General features: G+C 41.9%; 3 protein-coding genes across 5 annotated transcripts in view; 2 read left to right on the top strand and 1 right to left on the bottom strand.

Moving 5' to 3' along the window:
• The first annotated feature begins 673 nt into the window (after positions 1-673).
• wsb2 (WD repeat and SOCS box containing 2) lies at positions 674-6,002 on the top strand. The gene is made up of 9 exons (XM_088993425.1): positions 674-814; positions 935-1,106; positions 1,725-1,933; positions 3,032-3,163; positions 3,231-3,331; positions 4,332-4,528; positions 4,609-4,698; positions 4,762-4,878; positions 5,642-6,002. The coding sequence occupies exons 1-9, from the start codon at positions 772-774 to the stop codon at positions 5,817-5,819; spliced, it is 1,239 nt and encodes a 412-aa protein (XP_088849551.1). The 5' UTR covers positions 674-771; the 3' UTR covers positions 5,820-6,002.
• A 113-nt stretch (positions 6,003-6,115) lies between these two features.
• Positions 6,116-14,891, bottom strand: rfc5 (replication factor C (activator 1) 5). Of its 2 annotated transcripts, none has more exons than XM_088993423.1 (11): positions 14,608-14,891; positions 12,182-12,246; positions 11,967-12,103; positions 11,825-11,904; positions 10,936-11,009; positions 10,704-10,863; positions 9,394-9,475; positions 8,645-8,774; positions 7,398-7,475; positions 6,961-7,015; positions 6,116-6,877 (listed from the first exon to the last, which is right to left on the bottom strand). In XM_088993423.1, exons 1-11 carry the CDS (start codon positions 14,889-14,891, stop codon positions 6,778-6,780), a joined length of 1,245 nt encoding a protein of 414 aa, XP_088849549.1. In that variant the 3' UTR covers positions 6,116-6,777. The 2 variants fall into 2 exon arrangements, with proteins under 2 accessions (XP_088849549.1, XP_088849550.1); XM_088993424.1 differs by lacking the exon at positions 14,608-14,891 and adding an exon at positions 13,806-14,534.
• A 108-nt stretch (positions 14,892-14,999) lies between these two features.
• Positions 15,000-19,100, top strand: part of ksr2 (kinase suppressor of ras 2) — a 57,523-nt gene continuing 53,422 nt past the window's right edge. For both annotated transcript variants that reach the window (XM_088993414.1, XM_088993413.1), the window contains exons 1-2: positions 15,000-15,185; positions 18,612-18,752. In XM_088993414.1, the coding sequence (XP_088849540.1) occupies positions 15,000-15,185; positions 18,612-18,752 (327 nt within the window). The remainder of the gene's footprint in view (positions 15,186-18,611; positions 18,753-19,100) is intronic.

Below are 19,100 nucleotides of genomic sequence, written 5' to 3'. Positions count from 1 at the left end.
CTTGAGAGTTTTGAAAGGTGCTTATAAATGAAATTTATTATTACTACTGTATATATTAGCTAGCTAGCTAGCTGTTGCTCACCCGCACACAAAAAAGTTTTGAAAGGCACTTAGAAATTAAATGTATTATTATTATTACTGTATCTATTAACTAGCTAGCTACCCAAATATCTATTTGCTATCTATTAGCTAGCTCTTAGTTGTCTAGCTGACTTGCTTACTATCTAGCTAGGTATCATTTAGCTATCTAGATGGCTAGGTAGCTATCGGTTTAGCAAGTGTATCCTGTGACTGTAAAGTGACCTTGAGAGTTTTGAAAGGCGCTTATAAATGAAAGGTATTATTACTGTAATTATTAGCTAGCTAGCTTTCTATCTTTTTGAGTTACTTCCGGGTTGAGTGAACGCTGGCGTGTGTGGCTGCTGGTACTCACCCTCAGAAAAGCTTATCCTGTGACTGTAAAGTGACCTTGATAGTTTTGAAAGGCGCTTATAAATGAAATATATTATTATTTCCCGTGCGGCCCACCTCGCGTGTTGACGGCCGTGCTCGGGGAGGCGTGGCTACGTAACGTTACGTAAGTGGCGCAGACAACGTGACCAGTGACAAAGCTCGGAAATATGTCGTCACCGCAGGAAACACTTGGGTGACAGTCGTTCGCTTCGCCTTCTTTTCATGCCTGACCGGAGGTCGACCTCGCCGCCGTCGTTTGTCACCACGGACGCCGAGAGTTTAGGAAGCGGAACGATGTGAAAGACGACGGCGTCGACGATGTGCTCCAACGAAAACAGCGCGGCCAAGCTCCAACCGACGTGTACGTAAACGCATCTCCGAGGCGACGCGAGCCGAGCCGAGCAAGACACGAGCCGAGCCGAACGACCACCCGCCCGCCCGCTCCCCCGGAAACTGAAGTGCTTGTTTTGGTGATTCGCAGCCTCCTCGGATCCGGCGCTCATTCTGGAGCTCAAGACCCGGCGGCCGCCGTCGTTGGAGGGGCGGCCTGGCTGCGAGACGTGGAGCGTGGACTTCTCCCCCGACGGAGCCTGGTTCGCTTGGTCCATGGGCCACGGCATCGTGTGGGTGGTCGCCTGGCCCCTCGACTCGCAGTACGTGACGTCTTTCCACCTCGCCCAGAGGCGTTCACGAGACACAAGGAATTGCCGTAATTCTCTCGAAACCGGAAATGTCACATGACTTTGTTTTTAATTTGGGGCTTCGTATGACGATTTAATTGTTAGTAACTGTGGGGAAAAAGTGTTGCAATCCTTTCAAATCAGACAAAAAGGACGTATTTACGTTATTTTTTCACGATTAAAAAAATATGACTCGCCACATAAAAATGTCACTGAACGCCACATTAGGTGTTCGTCCAACCTTCGGAAATGTTGACGCTACATCATTAATATATATAAAAATATCTCGTTTCCGCAAAGAAATTTCAAGACAAATCATTCAAGACCTCTTACATTATCCCATTTTTGGGACTATTAAATGCTTTCTTATTCTTAAAGAATAGCTAGCGAGATAGCTGGTGAGATAACTAGCGAAATAGATGGCGAGATAGATAGATAGCTAGCTAGCTAAATAGCTGGCGAGATAACTAGATATATAGCTGGCGAGATAGCTAGATACATAAAAAGAAGTGCAGAGTGTTAAAAAGAAAGTCAAGCAAATACACTGAAAAGAAATGTAAAGTCTATTATTATTATATATTTGCCCGACAGAGAAGCTCAGGATGACGATGTGGACCGAGAAGACAAGAGCTTCAGTTGCGGACATCCCGTTTGGGGTCTGGCCTTTGGCCCTCGAACCCCAAAGTTTGCCGGCGCCGACAAATCGCTATCGAAAGGGAACAAAAACGATGACGCCAAGGCTCTACTTTTGGCCACCGGCTTGGAAAACGGCACCATCAAAATCTGGAACGTTTTCACTGGTGAGTTTTCGTGTCGGTCGAGTAGAAGAAGATCATCGAAAAACACGAACGATTTGTGCGTTTGGGGGACTAGTACCAGTATGCTAAGTCGACCATTGCTACGTGTGGCTAAGCGTGTTTCTGTGTTGTCTAAACAACGGTCTCAGGCAATAGAAGAGGTTGAAAAACTTCTGTTGATTTGGATTAACGAAAAGCAGCTAGCAGGGGACAGTGTGAGTGAGTGTATTATCGCAAAAGAAAGTATGGCAACTTCACTCGGATATCATCAAGAGGCAACGATATCAACGACCATCACAAAGGCAAGCTTTCTATCTATTTGAGTTACTTCGGGGTAGAGTCACCCACAGAAAAACACATCCTGTGACCGTAAAGTGACCTTGAGAGTTTTGAAAGGCGCTTACAAATGAAATGGATTAATTATTATTATTTGCGAGCTATTTGCTATGTATTAGCTATCTGGCTAACTATTTGCTATTTAGCTAGCTATCTATTCACTATCTAACTGACTGGCTATCTAGCTAGGTATCTGTTGGCTATCTATTAGCTAGCTAGCTAGCATTCTATCTATTTGAGCTACTTACGGATCGAGTGAACGCTGGCGCGTGTGGCTGCCGCTGCACACTCACAGAAAAAATATCCTGTGACTGTAAAGTGTCCTTGAGAGTTTTGAAATGCGCTTAGAAATGAAATGGATTATTATTGTTATTATTATTATAAAGGTAAATAAAACGACTTTATTATACGGTACAGTTTAGTTCTTTAACTACAATACAATAGCACATTTATGATACATAAAATAAGGTATATTTTGTGTAGTTTTAAGGCTCGCGAGTAGAAAATTATGTTTTATGGGGACCTGGAAACGGATTATTCTCATTTTTAATGGTTTCCAATGAGAAATTAATGTTTGGAAGACACACTTTATGGCATCCAATTAAGGTCGTAAGCTGAGGTATCACTGTACTTAAGCGCTTTACTTGAGTACATAGGAACACGACTACTCTGAGCTAAAGTAGCTAAAAAAGTACTCGAGTACACGTCTGTGTCGTTGCTTATTTGATGTTTGGCTAACTTGCGCTGTTTTTCTGCTGCTTGGAGGCGTGACCACGTTGGAGCTTCACGGCCACGAGGGGGTGGTCCGAAATTTGCTCTTCCTTCCCAACGGCACCCCGACGCTCGTGTCATCTTCCCGCGACAAGACGCTGCGCGTTTGGGACCTAGCGCTCAAAGGTAGCGATCATTTTTGGTCACATCGCAGGATGTTAGCGGAATGCTAACTTGATTGATTGGTCCGTAGGGAAGAAGTTTCAGGTGCTGTCGGGCCACAAAGACTGGATCAGCTGCTGCTGCGTGTCGTCCGACTGCAGCATGATGGCCACCGTGGGGCGCTTTGACAGGGTGGGTACACGTCATGGCAATTGCGCCTCTTTTCAGAGGCTCGGCTGCCTCACTGGATACCTGGTTAGCTATCTATTAGCTATCTGGCTATCTAGCTGGCCAGCTATCTATTTGTTGTCAGTTAGCTATCTGGCTATCTAGCTGTCTACCTGGATGACTACCTAGCTAGCTATCTATTTGCTGTCCATAAGCTATCTAGCTGGCTACTTAACTAGCTATCTATTTGCTGTCTATTAGCGATCTGGCTATCCAGCTGGCTACCTGGATGGCTAGCTATCTATTTGCTGTCCATTAGCTATCTAGCTGGCTAATTAGCTAGCTATCTATTTGCTATCTGGCTGGCTACCTGGCTAACTACCTGCCTAGCTATCTATTTGCTGTCAGTTAGCTATCTGGCTACCTAGCTAGCTATCTAGATATCTAGCTGGCTACCTGGATGGCTACCTAGCTAGCTATCTATTTACTGTTTATTAGCTATCTGGCTAGCTCTCTACTTGCTGTCAATTAGCTATCGGGCTACCTAGCTAGCTGTCAATTAGCTATCTGGCTATCTACCTGCCTACCTAGCTAGCTATCTATTTGCTGTCTATTAGCTATCTGGCTATCTAGCTCTCTACCTGGCTAGCTATCTATTAGCTGTCAGTTAGTTATCTGGATATCTACCTGGCTAACTAGCTAGCTATCTATTTGCTGTCTATTAGCTATGTGGCTATCTAGATGGCTACCTGGCTGGCTACCTGGCTGGCTATCTATTAGATATCTAGCTGGCTGGCTATCTGTTAACTAACTAATAGCAAGCCAGCTGGCTTTCTATCCGAGTTATTCCGGGTTGAGTGATGTGGCTGCCGCTGCTCGCCCACAGAAAAAAAAACCTATCCCGTGACTGTAAAGTGACCTTGAGAGTTTTGAAAGGTGCTTATAAATGAAATGGATTATTATAATAATAAGAACACAAATTCAAATTCATTTTTTGCTGTGGACAAACGTGTTGTCCTCGCAGATGGTGTGTTTATGGAGCCTCCGTTCGTATACGTTCATCCGCAACCTGACGGGCGGCGCCCACAAGACGCTCTACCTGCTATCGGCGTGCGACTTCTCGCCGGACGGCGCCCTACTCGCCACCGCCGCCTTCAGCGGCGGCAGCTGGTGGATCGACCTGTGGGACCCGTACACGGCCCAGAAGCTGGCCACGCTCACGTAAGGAAGCAAATGGGCTTTTATTTTGAAAGGATGTCGCAATGCTAACGTCGCGCAAAACACGCTCATCTGGCCCGCAGGGACTACTTTGAGGACTACGGGCAAAACCAGATCTCGTCCATTCAGTTCTCTCCCAGCGGGGTGCACTTGGCCATCGTGACGGACGACAGGTGATTTGCATTGGCGGGCTAAGCGGCGCGCGGTCGTCAAGGTAACGTGTGTCGTCTTGGCAGAGCTCTCGGAATCTGGGAACCCGGAAAAACGGGCCTGAGCATGCAGACGGAAGCCGACCGAGACTCCAACGGCCTGTGCTGCAAATACCATCCACAAGGGGGAGTCATCGCCACTGGGTAAGTATGGCGCAACAAAAACCAAACCACGTGACCTTTGACCTATATATATATATATAAATAAATAATACATCATACATTTCATTTGGAAGTGCCTTTCAAAACTCTCAAGGTCACTTTACAGTCAGCGGATATGTTTTTCTGTGAGTGAGCAGCGGCAGCCACATGCGCCAGCGTTCACTCAATCCGGAAGTAACTCGGCTAGAAAGCTAGCTAGCTAATAGACAGCTAACAGATAGCTAGCTAAGCCTTCACTCAACCTGGAAGTAACTCAGAAAGCTAGCTAGCTAATAGACAGATAATAGATAGCTAAGTAACTCGGCTAGAAAGTTAGATAGCTAGGCCTTCACTCAACCCGGAAGTAACTCAAATAGAAAGCTAGCTAGCTAATAGACAGCTCATTTGATAACTAAGTAACTCAGCTAGAAAGCTAGCTAGCTAATAGATAGCTAACAGATAGCTAACTAGGCCTTCACGCAACCCGGAAGTAACTCAGAAAGCTAGCTAGCTAATAGACAGCTCATTCGATAACTGAGTAACTCGGTTAGAAAGCTAGCTAGCTAATAGATAGCTAGCTAGGCCTTCACTCAACCCAGAAGTAACTCAGATAGAAATCTAACTAGCTAATACACAGCTAATTCGATCGATAACTAAGTAACTCGTCTAGAAAGCTAGCTAGCTAATAGATAGCTAACAGATAGCTATATATATTGTATATATTTTTTTGGCTTCTGCATGAAAAAAAAAACCGCACTGATTTCAGAACACGCGACGGCCACGTGAGGTTCTGGCGAGCGCCGCAGGCCGTGCCGGGCCTGCGGCACCTGTGCCGCGCCGCCCTGCGCCACTCGGTGTCTACGCACCAGGTAGAACCGCTCCCTCTACCCAAACGGATCCTGGAGTACCTCACCTACCGCGACATCGCCCCGCGCGCCACTTGATCGACAAACGGACGGACGGATGGACAAACGGACGCATTTCTCTTCATGGCAAATTTTCTTACGATTGCACTTAGCACTATTTGATACCGCTGCTAATTTATTTTAATTGTTTATTTTGGTTATTACGCACCACTACCGAGTGTCATAACAGGAATAACTTTTATTAAAAGCACTAAAATTGTTGTCACGGTGTTTCGCTATGTTTTGATGTCATGTGATTTTTTTTAACAAGTTTAATTTCAAAGTAAATTGCATTTTGCTGAGGAAAATCATGACAAAAAACCTGTTTCAAAATATCATGTTTGAAATGGTTTTACTTAAAAAAAAAATAAAACAAGATGTATTTTTTTGTGTTAAATCTCCATTTTAAAGCTATTCTGTTTTTTTTCTGTTTAATTTTTTAAATCATGTTTTCATGTTCACCAAATAAAATGAAATATTTTGCTTTAAAAATGCAGAACATGACTTTTGGTTTTAGTTACATATCGACATATAAAGTGCGTCGGGAAAGGGTTAGAAAATTAGAAAGTAGTAAAATGATGTTTTATGGGGACCTGGTAACGGATTATTCTCATTTGAATGGTTTCCTATGGGAAATTAATTTTTGGGATACACACTTTTTGCCTAACACACTGTCTGGGATCCAATTAAGTTCGTAAGCCAAGGTATCACTGTATATATATATATTTTTTTTAAATGGTCAGAAAATTAAGGCACACCTGCTAATTGTAAAAAAAAAAGTACTGTAAAATGTTGGTGAGGGGAATTGTGGGTAAATAACGATCCATTGAATTCAATCAAGTTGAGAAAAAATGACGTTTTTGACAATCTGGAAAGATGAAGAAAATGTGCTCAAGTCCTATTTAAACACAAAACTTGACTTGCGCGCACCTTGGTGATCTCGCGCTAACGCGAAGCAGCCTGGCAGGAGTCGGACGGACTGACGACGGACGCGCCATCACTGGACCTCGCTGACCACCAGGTTGCGAGCCACCTGGAAGGCCGCCACCATGGAGCTCAGCTGGATCTTCTCATTGGTGCCCGATGCTAACCGATGCCTTCAAAAAACAAAGCGGCAGGTTAGCGCGAGACGCCGCTAACTTATCGCCTTCTTCTTCTTCTTCGAATGGCGTTGACTTACTCCACGTCGGCCATCTTGATGAGCAGATTCATCCGCACCGAAGGCGGGAAGTCCACTGGCGGGTCAGGAAATTCATTTCAAATGATTGACAACACACACACACACACACACGCGCAAGGGAAAAGTGAAGATATTCATCATTTCTATGTCGCTAACAATTTTTTTTTCATTGACTGGCCTGTGTAGCCTAGCTTGCCTACCCTAGCCTACCCAGCCTAGCTAGCCTATTTTGCCTAGCTGAGATTGCCTATTCTAGCTAGCTTGTCTAGCCGAGTTTGCCTAATCTAGCTAGCCGAGTTTGTCTAGTCTATCTTGCCTCGGCCATCTTGAATTTTAAAAAACAACCCCAACGGCGTTTTTAAGGCCGCGTTGAAGCCGTTTGCGGTTCCACTCGTCGACTGTCAACAAACGCGACTAAAAGTGAGGGCGAGTCGTACCTCGGTGGATGAGAAGGTGCACTTGTGTGAGGATGTCTTGCAGCGCCAAACCTTTCAACGTCTTCAGCTCCAGGATCTCTGGCGGATGCATCAAGGTCAAAGTTCAAACAAGAAATGTCACTCGGCAAGCCCCGCCTTTCTTGAATTTTCATCCCTTGATCGCATATGTTGAAACTATTTTTTACAAACCTTCAAAAAAAATAAAAAAAAATTCAATGTATTATATTGCATTTTGTACAGCTGCCCCCATTTCAAGCTCAGATAACTCCAGACCCATATCATTTAGGAATTAACTCCTTTTTTTCCTGATGAAAGAGAGTCTAAGGTTACTTATGCTGCACTGAATATTTATGTCATCCTAAAACTCAATATTCTGTGAGTCCTGAAATTGGAGTGAATATGACAAAAACCCTGGCACCGGATTGGACACATTTTTGCACATCGTCTGGCAGTGAAAGAGTTAAGCTTTTAAAAATATGAGGAAAAAAAAATCAGAAAATGCTAATGCAACGTGCAATCGAACTATTTTACCTGTAGTTGAATGGTTCTCATTACATCATGTGTATACTAGCTTTCTAGCTATCTACCTAGATAGCTATCTATTTGCTATCTACTTTCTGTCTATTAGCTATCTGGCTATCTATCTATGAGCTAGCTAGCTTTCTATTATCTGGCTAGCTAGCTTTCTATCTATTTAAGTGGCGCGTGTGGCTGCCGCTGCTCACCCGCAGAAAAACTTATCCTGTGACTGTAAAGTGACCTTGAGAGTTTTGAAAGGTGCTTGTCTAAGCAACGGTCTGTTGATTTGGATGAACGGAAAGTAGCTAGCAGGGGACAGTGTGAGTTAGGGTATTATCGCCCTGAAAGCATACGAACTAGTTTTCGGGAAACACTCGGATATCATCAAGAACTAAATCAACGACCATCACGATGTCAATAAAACAACTTTATTTCTTTAATTACAATAGAATAGCTCATTTATAATACATAAAATGAGGTATATTTTATGTAGTTTCAAGGCTTATTTAGTCGTAGAAAATTATGTTTTATGGGGACCTAGGAACAGATTATTCTCATTTTAATGGTTTCTTATGGGAAATAAATGTTTGGAAGACACACTTTTCACCTTACACACACTTTCTGTGAACCAATGAAGTTCGTAAGCTGAGGTACCACTGTACATATTTTTTTTTTGAACCAAAAATATGTCATGTGAATATTTCGTATATTTTTCTGTCTTGACTTACGCTTGTAGGCCGTGGTGAAGTCTTTATTGAGCGACCAGTCGAGGATATTCGCGATGTCCGAGCGCAGCGGCTGTCCCGTGCACGTGTAAACCGTGTCTTCACTCACGCGGCCGTACGCCATGCTAGTGCTCTGAAAACACACACACACATTTCTGTTTCAATCGATTTGTGAGGTCCGAATAACTCCAGGTAAGGAGTGAAGACCACCGTTGCTGCTAAGTTTAGAAAAGAACTTGTGTTCCATTTGAACACTAAACATTTCCCACTTCAGCTTCTTTAAAAACAAAGAAATAAAACTTGAAACTTAAATAACAGCAGGAGTGAGGACTCTGAATGGGTACATTGAAAGTCCTCACCCCTGTCGTGAATTTGGTTAAAGTATCGTTTTACCTTTTGCGGTATGAACATTTTCTGGTCATTAACCACGCACACACACACACACATGAACACACACAGTGAGTAAAAAGTGTGTGTATGCGAGTGAAGTGAAAATACACACAAAAAAATCGTTTTTGGTGAATTTGTGAGGACCTCTCTGAAACTTGAACAGATGCATATATAGACCCTCTACAAGCCGTTAGAATGACAAACTTGTGAGGACCGACAAAAGGTCCTCACTTGTCAAAAAATGTCCTCACGACGTATGGTATAAAATGTTTGTGGTCCTCACCAGACTAGTCATACAAACACACACAGAAACGTCAATCAAAACTCGGAAACGGCCAACTGGCGGAGAAGGTGAAGGGCACCTGCAGGATGTTGAGGGATCTCCGCATGTCGCCCGACGACAAGGTAACCAACGCCTTCATTCCATCTGGGGTGACGTCGACGCTGGATATGAAAAATACTGGATGTTAAAAATCGAAATTAAATTATGAAATAATGCCTTGATAAAGTTGTATAGTCATAATGGGTATCGGAGTCTCAATAAAATAAAATCAATTATAATAATAATAACAAGGGTGTGTGGCTGCCGCTGCTCACTCACAGAAAAACTTATCTTGTGACTGTAAAGTGACCTTGAGAGTTTTGAAAGATGCGTATAAATGAAATGTATTATTATTATTTCTCACATAGTTATCTAATTGCTATCTATTAGGTATCTAGCTATCTATTAGCGATACAGCTATACATTTGATTTCTAAGCGCCTTTCAAAACTCTCAAGGTCACTTTACAGTCACAGGATCAGTTTTTCTGCGGGTGAGCAGCGGCAGCCACATGCGCCAGCGTTCACTCAACCCAGAAGTACCTCAAATAGAGAGCTGGCTAGCTAGCTAAAATATAGCTAATAGATCGCTAGCTAGCTAGCTAATAGTGCTAGGTTGGTAGCCAGACACTTAGCTAGCTAGATGGCTATCTTGCTATTAGCTGGCTATCTATTAGCTATCTAGTTATCTATTAGCTACCCATTAGCTAACTTTCTATCTGAGTTTTTCCGGGCTGAGTGAACGCTGGCGTGTGTGGCTGCCGCTGCTCACCCGCAGAAAAAACTTATCCTGTGACTGTAAAGTGACCTTGACAGTTTTGAAAGGTGCGTATATATGAAATGTATTATTATTATTATTTGTTATATGGTCATCTAATTGCTATCTATTAGGTATGTAGCTATCTATTAGCGATACAGCTATTAGCTATGTTCTGGAGAGTTTTGAAAGGCGCTTATAAATACAATGTATTATTTTTATTATTATCATTGTTATAATTATTATTATCTATCTATTAGCTAGCTAGCTTTCTATCTGTTTGAGTTACTTCCGGGTTGAGTGAACGCTGGCGCGGAAGGCTGACACTGCTCACTCACAGAAAAACTTATCCTGTGACTGTAAAATGACCTTGAGAGTTTTGAAATGTACTTATAAATGAAAGTCATTGTTATTATTATTGGTTATTAATTTTTTTGTGATTGTTTTGACTTCAAGATGGCGCCGCGAGAGTGGCTGCCTTTCCAGCAGCTCCTGTATTTTGTTTTTCCTACTTCTTCCTTTCCTGTCATTACTTTGCTGCTGCGAAACGTCCTTTTCTCCATTGCGAGACAAATAACGGCTTATCCAATCCAACCTTTCTTGCTGGATGACGTGCTGCAACCTCGGTACCATCTGGTCGGGCGACAGCGGGCCGAAGCGGAAGCGCGTGCATCGAGATTGCAGCGCCGGGATGATTTTGGACAGGTAGTTGCAGATCAAGCAGAAGCGAGTGTTCTCCGTGTACTTTTCCATCACTGCAAGGACGTTCGACACGTTAGGGACGAGACGGCGCACTACCGGCGACATGGGTGGGTCCCCTGAGTCACCTCGCCGCAATGCATTCTGGGCGTCCTGCGTCATGGCGTCGGCCTCGTCCAGGATCACCAACTTGAAGCCTTTTCTGAAGACGCAGATGTGACAATTCAAAGACGACATTGGGAACTGCTCACTCATAACAATAATAACAATAATAATAATAATAATAATAATAATAATAATACATTTCAACAACAACTCTCAAGGACACTTTACAGTCACAGGATATTTTTTTGTGCGGGTGAGCAGCGGCAGACACACGCGCCAGCGTTCGCTCAACCCGGAAGTAACTCAAATAGATAGAAAGCTAGCGAGCTAGCTAGCCAATCGATAGCCAACAGAGACCTAGCTGGATAGCCATCCAGCTAGATAACCAGCCAGTTAGATAGTGGATAGCTAGCGAGATAGCTAATAGATAGCAAACAGCTGGCAAATGACAATAATGGATGGATGGATATGCCTTTATTAGTCTCACAGTGGAGAAATTTCCATTTCACAGCAGCAAAGTGAATAATAATAATAATAATAATAATAACAATAATAATAATAATAATAATAATACATTTCATTCCTAAGCGCCTTTCAAAACTCTCAAAGTCACCTTACAGTCACAGGATAGGTTTTTCTGCGGGTGAGCAGCGGCAGCCACACGCGCCAGCGTTCACTCAACCCGGAAGTAATTTAAATCGATAAAAAGATAACTAGCTAGCCAGTGAATGAGTTAATGTGAAGAGATCTTGCTACTCTATTGTGGTAGCTCCACGCAACATAGTTAGCGGGAAGCTAATCAGTGAAGCTTGTAACTAAGCTAATAAAAAGAAAAATGGCATTTTCTGTCAGTCAAAAAAAAAAAAAACAAGATCAAAACAGTACGTCTTAACTACGCATGCGCCATCTTACTTGAAGATGGTTCTGGTACTGGCGAAGCTCAAAACGGGCCCTCGCACCACATCGATGCCTCGGTCGTCCGACGCGTTGAGCTGCAACGCCGTCGCCAGGTTAGAAAATGGCCGAGTGGCAATTGTCGACCGGAAGGACGTACCTCCAGAACCATGGAATTGAACTCTTTGCCGTTATACAGCTGTTTAGCGCAGGCTAAGATGGTGGACGTCTTGCCCGTCCCGGGGGGACCGTAGAAGAGAAGATGTGGCAACCGGTCCTCGCTGATAAACTTCTGGACTGTAAAATAATGCGGTTACGTGTTATTTAACCGCACAAAATGGTCATTTTATTCATGCTCGCCAGCTTTTAACTTACTAGTCGTCAGGATGTCTTTGTGTGAGATCAGCTCGTCTAGTTTCTGCGGTCGGTATTTTTCCACCCTAGAAATATACGGGCGCCAAGCGGTACAGTTTAAAACAAATGACGGATATCTGTAGGTACGCTACAATTCGCTATATTCCACCGCAATTGTTTTTGTCCAGTGAAGCGAGCGCACTCTGTACTTGTAGTCATATATCATTGCATTTTTTGTGAAGTACGTCATGGTTTTTGGTGGGAATTTCCAAGCGATGCAGTTTATGATGACGTATTACACGTTTCCCCTCCACGCTGGTTCTTGAAATGTCCCAATACGACAACGAGAAAAAAAATGGATTGAAGTTGATGCTCTTTTTGCTAACACTACATTTTATAAAGGTGAGGAAGTTGTATTTTTATATCTCATAGAGGTGCTAGAATATATATTTTTCTCCATAACTGCCAAGTTACAAGCAAAAAGAAGCATTAGCATATATATTTCTAGACCAAGCAATTTTCTTTGCTACTATTCAGTGACAGCCATTTTGGATTTCTGACGAAAACGAAAAACGGGGGAAAATGGATTGAAGTTGATGCTCTTTTTGCTAACACTACAGTTTATAAAGGTGAGGAATTTGTATTTTTATATCTCATAGAAGTGGTAGAATATATATTTGTCTTCATAACTGCCAAGTTACAAGCAAAAAGAAGCATTTATAGACCTCACAATTTTCTTTGCTAGTATTCAGTGACAGCCATTTTGGATTTCTGCCATTTTGGATCATTCGGCCGTTGATTTTGCTAATTTATATTTTGAATCTTTTCTTGTGTTTTCTGTTCTTGTTTAGAATTTCAAAAGCTTTCCAATGGTGCCTTACTCGTTAAGATCTGCCAAAAAATAATAAAGTTATGATCTAAACTGTAACAAAGAACTCGCTCACAGATTTTCATTGTTTTTACTGTGTAATTACAGCCAGAAAATCCCCTCATATTTTGAAACTATATAATCTAAATAATCTATACATCATTTAAAAGCTATTTAAATGCACTTTAATATGGTATTAGAAAATGTGTGATGAATTATTATTGAAAAATGTTGTCACATCCCTAATCCACTTTTGAAGTGGAATCTCCCTGTTTGTTTACTTGGAGTATTTTGACGTTTACCTGCTTGAGGAAAGATCTCTGGATCAATTGTTTCCCCTTAAAAATTGATCACAGACCATAGCATTATTTAGAATTCAAACGATGACATTTCAGCCGACTTTTTGAAGAATAAAATCACAACTTCTTGATTTTGAATGTATTGATAACATTTTCAAAAAACGGCCGCATTGTAGCGCCAACTAGTGGCGAGGAGGACTTAAATAATAACAACAACCGATTTTTAAAAATCATGACAAAAATAATTATTTTTATTTTACGAGTTGCACAGCACTGAGCTAAGGAAACGCGAAGGCTTTTGAAATACGTTCCGTTTCAAATTAATTTTTCTACCCTCCGCCAGATTTTAAATGTTACGTGCATGAACGGAAGCCGATTAAAAACATGTAGCGACAAGCCGAAATGAGCTGAGCGCGACGTTCACCAGGCCTTGCGACAATCCCTTTAATTTGGCTCGCCGAACCCGCGTCTCGCTTACCAGGGTAAGTTTCTGGACTGCAGCGGTGTTTTCGAGGTGGAGGCCATTACTTAATTGTTTAAATTAAAAACGGCGAATTTGACGTTCACTCCAACTTCCTTGCTGTGTTTGCCGCGCGAGACACAAACCGGAAAAGACGTAGCAACGTCACAACAGACAGCCAATGGGAAGAGTTATTCCGGTAATATGGGCTGGGCGTCTGTAAACTAGGGTGAAAAAAAAACGCTTTCAATATATTGTTAAATGTAAATATTGTAATGCCCCTCGGCGTAATAAAGGATGCGCACAGTCGCTGGCACATCCGGTCAGGCTTTTATTACGCAAATATAGAAGTTAGCACATTCATCCCGTAGATGTTGGTGGCACAACTCACGCTCATGCTTTTCACTCAGGCTCTCTCGCGGACTACTAGTTGCCGGGTCCTCCCTTCTCTCCATGACGTCATGCTCCCCCGACTAGCTGAGCCCCCAAACATGCAAATGACAAGCACCCTGTACAATATTTTCGAAATGAGTTATGAATATGTTTCGAATGGGCAGAAGCAAACACAATTTAAATTCGGGGGTTTATTTAGATATTATAGAAGCGTTTTGGATGAGCTAAAGAGCGAAAAGTAGGAATTGTTGGAAATGGTTCCAAAATGTTTGAACGCTAGCTTGAAGCTAGCGAGCCTAAAGCTAGCTATACAAAAAGTAGTCGGACTTATCTTGCGAGCGACGTAGTAACACCCGCTTGCGGCGAGGTGTGTGTGTGTGTGTGTGTGTGTGTGGGGGGGGGGGGTGATCTCGCGATATTAGCTCGCCTTTGATTGACGGCCAACATGACGGGGGAGTACCCCGCACCACCGCCTCCTTCCTCATCGCCTTGAACCGCATTGAGGTACACCCCAAAAGCAAGCCCCCCCTCCTCCCCTCCAGCTTTCCATCTTGGAGCATCCGCGTCCATCGTCGTTGACGCTCTGCCGGCCGACTGGCCGGCCGCCATCCTCTCCTCGCTGCGAGCTCCTCCTCCACCACCTCCTCCTCTTCTTCTCCCACCTCCTCCTCTTCCATCACCACTGTGATGAGGCAGCATCAGCATCATCATCCTCGGTGATGGAGTCGCTCATCACGCCGCGCCGCGACGCCTCCTGCCACCTCTACGGACCTTTTTTCCTTAAGAACAACAAGTGAGCGGAGAGGCGTGTGCGCGTGGATGGGAACGATGAGCGAGGACGAGACCGGCCCGCGTGCTGCGGCTAGCGCCAGCGCGCACAAAGCGTTGCAGCAGTGCGAGCTGGTGCAGAACATGATCGACATCAGCATCTCCAGCCTGGAGGGTTTGAGGACCAAATGTGCCACATCCAATGACTTGACGCAGAAGGAGATGCGCACGCTCGAGGTGAGTAAGTGAGCGTGCACGAGCGTCCGTGCGTGCGTGTGTGTGCGCGCAAGTGGCTTCTTGCTGTCTTTCATTGCGTAACTCAGTGCAGAGCAGTAAATTGAGGAAAAAAGCAAAAAAATAAAGGTAGGGGGGGGGTGCAAGTTGTATTCTGCAGGTGGACATTAGGAAGAAAGGAACACCCCCCCCCTACACCCTCCCTCCAGGAAGACACCCTCCCCTCCTCCTCTTACTCGTTATGCAAGGCGACCACAGGAATATATCGGAGGTGGGAAAAGTATACTCACAAAATCTACATTTCCCCGCACAAGCCATGTGTACAATTTGAAGAGAACATACAAGCAAGGGAACCAGCTATTAATGAAGTTTCTAGTGTGTCTGCCTGCATCTGTTGCAATACCACAACTTCTAAGATGTACAACCCAGAGCTTTATGCAAAAAGCGATCCATTCCATCAAGCCATCGGCGACCATCACAAAGGTAAATAAAATGACTATTTTATATAGTACAGTTTATTTCTATCATTACGATATAATAGAATATTTATTGTACATAAAATAAGGTGTATTTTGTGTAGTTTTAAGGCTTCGAAAAGTAGAAAAAATACGTTTTATGGGGACCTTGGAACGGATTATTCTTATTTTAATGGTTTCCTATGGAAAATTAATTTTTGGGATACACACTTTTTGCCTTACGCACTCCGTCTGGGTACCAATTAAGTTCATAAGCCAAGGTATCATTGTATTCTGTTTTTTAATTGGTTATTTTTTAATTAATGTTTTTAAAAGTGAAAAAAAAAGTGAAATGGTGAAAAAATGGATAGAAAACACAGTGAAATTTGGACTCGTTTCAACTTTATTGATAGTTCAAAGGCAGAGTGTAGACTGCAAGGTTAAAATATCCCATCAATCAGGCTCCACAAATAACCCGCACAAGCTATCTATAAAATTTGAAGAGAACATACAAGCAACCGGCTATTAATGAAGTTTCTAGTGTGTCTGCCTGCATCTGTTGCAATATCACAACTTCCAAGATGTATTACACAGAGCTCCTTGAGACACTTTATGCAAAAAGCTATCCATTCCATCAAGCCATCAATGACCATCACAAAGGTGAATAAATTGACTTTATTATAAATTACAGTTTATTTCTTTAATTATAACACCATAGCACATTTATTATACATAAAATAAGGTATATTTTGTGTAGTTTTAAGGCTTAGAAAAGTAGAAAATGATGTTTTATGGCGACTTGGGAACGGATTATTCTCATTTTAATAGTTTCCTATGGGAAATTAATTTTTGGGATACACACTTTTCACCTTACAAACTCTATCTGGGAACCAGTGAAGTTCGTAAGCCAAGGTATCACTATATGACATAATACGCCCTGTTGTCATTGTTTCTGTTTGGGAACGGTCATTCCAGTCCATAAACTCGCTCGGCGGATGTTTTGAAAGAAAAAAAATAAAGTAAAGAAAGAAAATAAAAGCACCTGCGAGCGCGCACCCCTCGACGCCCCGCCACGTAGTAACAAACACCATTAAGCGCACCGTATTGGCGCCATAAAGTCGTTTCAGGTCTCGCTGTCATGTGAAAGTCATAAAAGCGAGCTGAGAACAGGACATATTTGGCATAACACATTTTTATTCGGCTCATGTTGCAACAGGGCAATTTGAAACTTCATCAAAACTTGAACAACGTTGCCAAAAATCATGATTTTTAATTGCCGATGGATGTCTGATAACAAACACGGAATTTTTCAAAATGGCGCTCCTCAACGAATTTCAACCTAGTTCATTCTCACCACTATTTTTTACCTGTATATAAAAATCCACACAAAACAGTCAAATAATAGGTGATGTCTGCAGCTATCTGGCTAGCTAGCTACCTACCAACATTTAGCTTGGAGCAGATGCTGCTTCATGTCACAAAGAGGGTACAGCAAGTGCTGAAGATTGAATGACTCTGTGTCTTTGTGTTGTCTTATTATTTATTTAGTTTTTTGTTGTTGTTTTGACTTCAGGATGGCGCCGCAACAGTGGCTGCCTTTACAGCAGCTCCTGTATTTTGTTTTTCTACTTCTTTCTTTCCTTTCCTCTTCCTTTCATAACTGCTGCTGTGAAAATTCAATTTCTCCACTGCGAGACCAATAAAGGCTAATCTAGTTCCAATCCGATCCATACCCTTGGACAGAGGGAAATCTTTGGAAATTTAATGTCAGTCCAACATAGTTCCTTGGCACTACAATGCCAGTAAAACCATACTTTTGTCGACATGAATAAAGCTGTATTGCTTCAATAATTATCTTTTTTTGCTGTTAAGTTCACACTGTGAGTTAAACAATGCCAATGATTTTTTTATGACATAAAAGTCTCAAAAGTTTCATAAAAAACATATTTATGCACAAATAATCATTTTGCGGTAGCTTGCAAGGCAAACTAGCAAAATTACAGAAAATATTGACCAAAATTTACTGTCAACGTGAATGTACCGCTAGCTCACGTTATCTTAGATGTGAACGTAATACTTTCAGATACGTATAGTACAGTATATTTCTTTTATTACAATACAATATTTGACAATAAAGCCGACTTTGACTTTTTTGACAATAGCACATTTATTATACATAAAATAAGGTCTATTTTGTGTAGTTTTAGGTCTTATTTAGTAGAAAATGATGTTTTATGGGGACCTGGGAACGGATTATTCTCATTTTTAATGGTTTCTTATGGGAAATTAATGTTTGGCAGACGAACTTTTTGCCTTACACTTTCTGGGAACCAATTAAGTTCGTATGATAAAGTATCACTGTACTGTATACTTGTTTTTTATACTTTATACATGTAAATATTTTTCCCCTGTGTCAACTTTAATGTACTGTGAGATAACGTTAGTTTAGATGTGAACGTAATACTTTCAGATACGTACAGTACAGTTATTTCTTTTATTACAATATAATATTTGATAACAAAGCTGACTTTGACTTTTTTGACAATAGCACATTTATTATACATAAAATAAGCTATAATTTGCGTCGTTTTATGTCTTATTTTGTAGAAAATGATATTTTATGGGGACCTGGGAACGGATTATTCTCATTTTTAATGGTTTTCTTATGGGAAATAAATGTTTGGCAGACGAACTTCTTGCCTTACACACACTTTCTGGGAACCAATTAAGTTCGTACTATACATTATACTTGTTTTTATACTTTAAATTATAAATACAAATATTTTTTCCCCTGCATGTCAACTTTAATGTACTGCGAGCTAACGTTAGCTTAGATGTGAATGTAATACTCTTAAATATACAGTCACATTTGTTTATGATACTTTGAAAAATGTCAATATTTTTGTTTTTGCCCATGTTTTTTTTTTTTTTTTTGTCTTTTTCATTTTATTTGACGTTGTGTTTGTTTGGTCAGGGCAAGCTGGTGAAGTATTTCAGCCGGCAGCTTTCGTGCAAGCGCAAAGTGGCGTCGGAGGAGCGCGGCGCCGAGCTGGACGACTTCCCTCGTCTCGGCCACTGGTTCCGAATCGTCAACCTGAGGAAGGAAGTCACGCAGGTGTGCAAATTCCAAAGTTCGACGTCAGCGTGAAAGTTAAAAAGAAAGAAAATAATATTTGGTGGCAGGAAGCCAGATGATGTTTTTTGTGTGTGTGTTTTTTGAAGCATGGCCGAGTGTTCCAAGGTATAGCAGCTCAAGTTATTGTCTCTGTTGCAGGGTTAAAAAATATTTTTTTTTAATCATCCGGGCGGTGGATTAGATGGAAAAAAATGTCAAATTAGTTTAGAGTAGCTGAATTTTTTTTTAAAGTACAAATAAAATCAGCAATTTTATTATTTATCATTTATTTATGGTTTTATTGTTCTGTGTATTGTTCTTTTAATTGTAAAGTGTCCTTGTGTGTTC

The sequence above is a fragment of the Hippocampus bargibanti genome, linkage group LG04, assembly GCF_051943395.1.
Source record: "Hippocampus bargibanti isolate YZ-2025 linkage group LG04, ASM5194339v1, whole genome shotgun sequence".
Classification (NCBI taxonomy): Eukaryota; Metazoa; Chordata; class Actinopteri; order Syngnathiformes; family Syngnathidae; genus Hippocampus; species Hippocampus bargibanti.
This window is presented reverse-complemented; position numbering and strand designations above follow the sequence as displayed.